Raw genomic sequence first — 5891 nt, 5'->3', positions numbered from 1 at the left:
TTTTATCCTTCCGCTAAAAGTTTCATCTTAATTAATTTGAATCAATTATAATTTTATATTTAACATTGATAAATAAATTTCACGACAAAATTTTACAAATATTCAAACCGAAAATATACTTAATCGATATTAAACTGACTCCGTTTGTAGATTAAAATTATTTAATCACAAAGAAGCTTCTCCATTTTTTTTCTCTTTACATAAATATGTGCAATCTCTTTCCACCAACAGAGCCATTGTTACAACTTACAACCTTGCAAATAGAGAGCCGAGAGGGAGAGAGGAGAATGATAGAAAGAGCTCTTCTTTAGATCTGCTCTCTTTCATGGCTTCTTTATTTCTGAGTTCTAGACTCCGTCTCCGACTCAGTTCCATTAGCGCTGAACCAACTCGCTTCTGATTAGCTGAACTCTACGTGTAGACCGGTATGACTGGCTCTGTTTCCCCGCGTGGACTTGCATTCTGATTGGATTTTCGGCATCGGATCGAGTGATCGATTGAATGACGGATTTTCTGCGGGATTCTCCGGACCTCGACTGAGAGTCCCCGAATTGCGGCGGGTTTCGCGGCGGAGATGTTTAAGTCGGCGAGATGGAGGAGCGACAAGAACAGGACCAAAGCCGTGTTCAAGTTGCAGTTACATGCAACTCAAGTACTCTCATTCTTTCAAATTCTTCTTTATATTTTAAACATTCATATCCATCGAACATTTTCCTGTAAATTTATTTATTTCCTCATTTTTCTTTATCGGCTGAATTACTCTGAAAATGCAGCTGAAACTGAAAAAGAAAATTGATTTTTATTTTTATATATATATATATATATATATATTTGTAATTTTAATGAATAATTTGAAGAATATTGAAGTATTAATAGTTTTATGTATAATTTAGGTTACACAATTGAATGTGCAAGCATTGATGATATCAGTGGTCCTTGGCGATGGAGGCAAACTGCGAACCAAATTAGGAAAGGCGACGGTCCTAGATGGTAATTGTCAGTGGGAAAATCCGGTCTACGAGACCGTTAAATTTTCTCGGGATCTAAACACAGGAAAGATCAATGAAATAATCTACCATTTTATTTTATCAACAGTAAGATATACATTTATTTATTTTATTGATGAATTCTTTCTTTTTTCTCATTGAAGGAATGAATTCATGTTGTTTTATATGGGAAGTGTGTGTTTAAATGAAATGTTGTGGCACAAACCAAACGACATTAGTGGTTAAGTGATTTGTAGTTATTCTTTGAGGTCTCGGAATTGAGTACCGCGTATGTCACTCTAAATGTAGTGAATATTTTATATATTTTTTGTTATTCTTTGAGATCTTGGACTTGAGTACCGTGTATGTCACCCCGGATGTAGTGAATATTTTATATGTTTGTTGTTATTATTTAAGGTCTTGGGTTTGAGTACTACTATGTCATCCCAAATGTAGTGAATATTTTATATGATTGTTTTTATTTTTTAAGGTCCTGGGTTTGAGTACCGTGATGTAGTGAATATTTTATATGTTTGTTGTAGGGATTGGGAAAAGGTGGTTTGGTTGGGGAAGCTTCAATTGATTTTGCTGCTTATTCTGAAGCAATTAAAACTTGCACCGTTTCTCTTCCGTTAAAGAATTCCAACTCTAAAGCAATTTTGCATGTTAGTATTCTAGCACTCTCAGTCTCTCTGTATCTCTCTCATATTTATGTGTTAAGGGACACTTACTGGTAGCATTTTTCTTGTTTCTTTCTCATATTGATGGTTTAAAATTGAATTCAAACTGTTGGATTTGATCAGGTCTCAATACAGATGCTGCAGGAAAATATTGATCAGAGGTAAAGACATGTCAATTTCTATCGATTTCATATAGTTATTGGATGTTGTTTCAGAGTCTGGAGCATTTGTTTGAAAATTATTGCAGAAAGGTGGAAGAAATTGAAGATGCAAGTACTAAAACGCGAGACGGTAGCTTGAAGGATGATGAAAGTATTAAGAGCGATACCATTGAAGTAAGGCTCCTATCCCATTTACAGAAAGCGTTCGTTTTTCGGTTTTCTTGTTGCTGCTGTTAATCAGACTTTTCTTATGCTCTTAACTTTTGGTCTCCTGATGCACGCTTAATATAAAAGTTGATTGAAAGAGGATTTGCATGTTTCACTTATTTCTTTGTTTATCATCTGTCTGACAGGATGTGCCTTCAAGCAAAGCCACCAACAATGTTGAATTGCATGGGAACCGCAGAGGATCGAGAGAATCTGATATTACCGTTTCAAGTTCTGGTAGCATCTTTGGACTCGACATTCCAAGAGAACTTGGAATGAGAAACGACATCAATCAGGACCCTCCGTATTTGTCATCTATGAATAACACCTCATTTACTCCTAAACCAACATCAATTGCCTCAACAGCAACCTACGAGGAGTCGTCAGCAGGTTCTGATCTTGGAACGAGTACTGATGACTCTAACAGTTCACAGGACACTTTTCCACGAGAAAACTCCCAACATGGTTCATATAATGAGATTGAAAGGCTCAAGAACGAGCTCAAGGCTTTGACCAGACAAGTGGATGTTTCAGATATGGAATTGCAAGCTCTTAGAAAACGAATAGTAAAGGAGAGCAAAAGGGGACCGGATCTCTCATGGGAAGTTGTTACTTTGAAAAGAGAGAGAGATGCACTCAAATTAGAGTGTGAGAAGCTGAAGGCCTTTGAGAAGCAAATAGATGATGCAAAAGTAAAAAGCAGGTTGGAGTTTGAGAGTGGAGACCCATGGGTTCTTATTGAAGAAATCAGACAAGAACTGAATTACGAGAAGGCCTTGAATTCAAATCTTCAGTTACAACTGCTGAAGCCACAGGAATCAAATGCTGAGTTGATGTTTGTCGTACGAGACCTAGAAGAAACATTGGATGCGAAGAAGACGGAGGTACCCCATCCTCCCAAGAAATCAGGATCCAATGGTAGTGCTGAGGAAATGGGAGTAACCATATCAGGATGTCACTCAGATGAGGATGATGGGCAGAGGGAATTGGAACAACTTGTTAAAGCGCACAAAGATGACAAGGAAACCTCTTTCCTTGTACAAAAGATCATGGAGTTCTACAAAGAGATAGAGACCTACAAGAGAGATAAAGATGAGCTTGAAGCACAAATGGAGCAGCTAGCACTTGAATATGAGATACTGAAGCAGGAAAATCACGACATGTCCTACAAATTAGAGCAAAGCCAACTGCAAGATCAACTGAATATGCAGTATGAGTGCCCATCTTCCTTTGCTAACATAAATGAACTTCAGACCCAAATTGAGTGCTTGGAATGTGAACTCAACAAGCAATCTAAAGCATTCTCTCAGTCCTTAATTACCATAAACAAATTAGAAACCCGCATCAAAAGCTTGGAGGAAGAGTTGGAGAAACAGACACAAGTATTCAAAATGGATCTAGAATCTATCATACAAGCCAAAGTTGATCAGGAGCAAAGAGCTATCCTAGCTCAGGAAGCCTTACGAATGACAAGATGGAAGAATGCTAATGCAGCTGAAAGTCTGCAGGAGGAATTTAAAAGTCTCTATATGAAGATGGCCTTTACACTTGATGCAAATGAGAAGTCGGTTACAAAAGCTCTAACAGAAGCTAGTGAACTATGCTTGCAGAAAAATGAGCTAGAAGAATTGCTCAAGAAAGCTAAAGAAGAGCTCCAATCAGTTACGGAAAACTATGAGACAAAACTCTGTAACCTTTCCAATCAAGTAAATTTAAAATCAAACCAGATAGAACAGATGTTGGAGGAAATTGATGACAAATCTAAGCAGCTTGAACATCAAAAGAAGCATGAGGAAGAAGTTAGTGGGGCTTTTTCCCAGGTGATCCGCAACCTAAAAGTTGAGATCGACAAGCTGACTATGGGAAAAAAATGCCTCCATGAACAAGCTCAATTGGTAGAAGAGTTGGGACTGGAGTTGGAAGACGCTAAAGCATTTGCTGGAGAAGTTGAAGTGCTAAATCAAAGAGGAAATTTAGAAAGAAATGAGTTGGTGTGTACAATTGCTTTGATGAAAAAGGAATCAACTGAGTCACTGGAGGAATTTCAAAGAATGGAGCATTTGAAGGATGAAAAAGAAGTTGCAACCAAATCCCTGCAATCAGAGCTGAACACCCTCAAAACTCAATGCACCAAATTGAGAAAGTCTATGTTTGAGGATGAAGTAGAGAAACAAAAACTCAGAAAGCAAGTAATTAAATTGAAGGATGACTTTAAGAAGGAATATGACATTACTAGCATGGAAAAGACGGTGAGAGAGAGCTATGAAAGAGCAGCAGTTTCTGACGGAACAAAAACTCCATTAGAAAATGAAAAATCGCCCTTGGTATCTTGCAGTCCTACAGAAGTGGCAAGCCTAGGGGAGAAACTAATGTTACTTGAGGTAATTTTCCATATTTGAGTTTTATCTAAAATCAAGTTCCTCTTTGAAACTGTTTGTTGCAAATGGTTTAACATCTGCTTTTCTAGTAACAAAATGGAGATTCAGTAAGAAGCAACAAATTTATCATGATATTTCTTGGTCCTTACTGAGATCAAAATTTCCCTTTTATTCTTTTTCTTCCTTATTATTCTGGAGCAGAGTATGGAAAAGGATAATTTTTGTTCATAGTGATTTCTTTTTCTCATAGCGGGGACAAATAAAGTCAAAGGAAATTGCTTTAGAAACATCAGAAAATGTCTTTCTGGAAATGGAGAAGAATCTTCATAAGGAAATTGACGAGTTAGAAAGCAGAGTAGAAGAACTCGATGTGCACAGCACCAGTTTCTGCAAATACCAACTTCAGAAGGTCAGAAACATTATACTATGATCGGAAAGAAGCTAAAGGACTCATTTAAAGGAAAATCTGCAATATTAATGAACAAATATTTAAAAGGATCCTCACATAAGAGGTTTCAAGTTTCAACATTTTTATGGCATCAAGAATTAATGGTCTTGACCCTAACTATTGTCTGATTGAGTAGAACGGTTCAATGGGGTGTTCTTATACCTAAGGGCTGGTTTACTTTGCAGTCCCATTTCATTTTCATTGTCAACTACAATTTTACATCTAGCTTTGACTTATATTTTCTTTTAAATGAATTCAAAATGCAGGCGTGGAAAGATTCTATGGATACATCAAATGAAATTACCTCAGAGCCTTTTTTGAAAAGGTAAATTTTGAATATATAGAACCTTAGTTTCCGAGTCCCATTTTTCGCACCTTTTCCACTATTCTTCTTGTAATAGTTAGTTGAGGGCATAAATACTATGAAGAGCGTTGAAGAAACCAAAGAAAAGAGGAAAGTAACAATTACTCCTATTGATATCTTATCTGCAGCAATGGTGACAATTTTTCGGAGAAAGAACCAAAGACATCTATTGTCGATAAAGACGATAACCGGAATGAATTGATTGCTGAACTAGCATCATTAAGGGAAAGAAACGAATCAATGCAAAATGAACTGAAGGATATGCAAGAACGATATTCCAAGATAAGCCTAAAATTTGCAAGAAGGATATGCGTTGAACAAAATCCCATCTATATATATATATATATATATATATATATATATATATATATATATATATATATAAAAGTGCATCAAATGTACATCTTTATATATGTAGAGTGTTGCATATATATAGACATAAGTGCATCAATTGTACATCTTGATATATGTAGAATGTTGCATGTTTTTAGTATATTTTATTTCTCATTTTACCATTTAAATACTACTAATTTGTCACATTTTGGGTTTATTTTAAGTAGGAATTTCATTGGATTAATCAACCCAAGATCGTCAGTTGAAGGCAAAGTTTGGAGTTCACTGAAATTCGTGGCAAGAGTCATGGGCAGGACCCAGGGTATGACATGAT

The 5891-nt window shown here is 36.3% G+C and overlaps 1 protein-coding gene across 1 annotated transcript; it reads left to right on the top strand.

Annotated features, from left to right (window-relative positions):
* The first annotated feature begins 277 nt into the window (after positions 1–277).
* LOC120170993 (myosin-2 heavy chain-like) lies at positions 278–4988 on the top strand. Its single transcript, XM_039178819.1, has 8 exons — positions 278–652; positions 894–1094; positions 1529–1651; positions 1790–1827; positions 1914–2001; positions 2181–4415; positions 4666–4831; positions 4867–4988. Exons 1-8 carry the CDS (start codon positions 575–577, stop codon positions 4986–4988), a joined length of 3051 nt encoding a protein of 1016 aa, XP_039034750.1. The 5' UTR covers positions 278–574.
* Positions 4989–5891: the final 903 nt, after the last annotated feature.

The sequence above is a fragment of the Hibiscus syriacus genome, unplaced genomic scaffold, assembly GCF_006381635.1.
Source record: "Hibiscus syriacus cultivar Baekdansim isolate YM2019G1 unplaced genomic scaffold, ASM638163v2 tig00111806_pilon, whole genome shotgun sequence".
NCBI lineage: Eukaryota > Viridiplantae > Streptophyta > Magnoliopsida > Malvales > Malvaceae > Hibiscus > Hibiscus syriacus.
This window is presented reverse-complemented; position numbering and strand designations above follow the sequence as displayed.

Excerpts from the sequence above, each read along its gene's own strand:
- LOC120170993 (XM_039178819.1), top strand. The coding sequence starts at position 575 with ATGTTTAAGTCGGCGAGATGGAGGAGCGACAAGAACAGGACCAAAGCC. Across the intron at positions 653-893 it reads TGCAGTTACATGCAACTCAA|GTTACACAATTGAATGTGCA; the intron begins GTACTCTCATTC and ends TGTATAATTTAG. Across the intron at positions 1,828-1,913 it reads CAGGAAAATATTGATCAGAG|AAAGGTGGAAGAAATTGAAG; the intron begins GTAAAGACATGT and ends AAATTATTGCAG.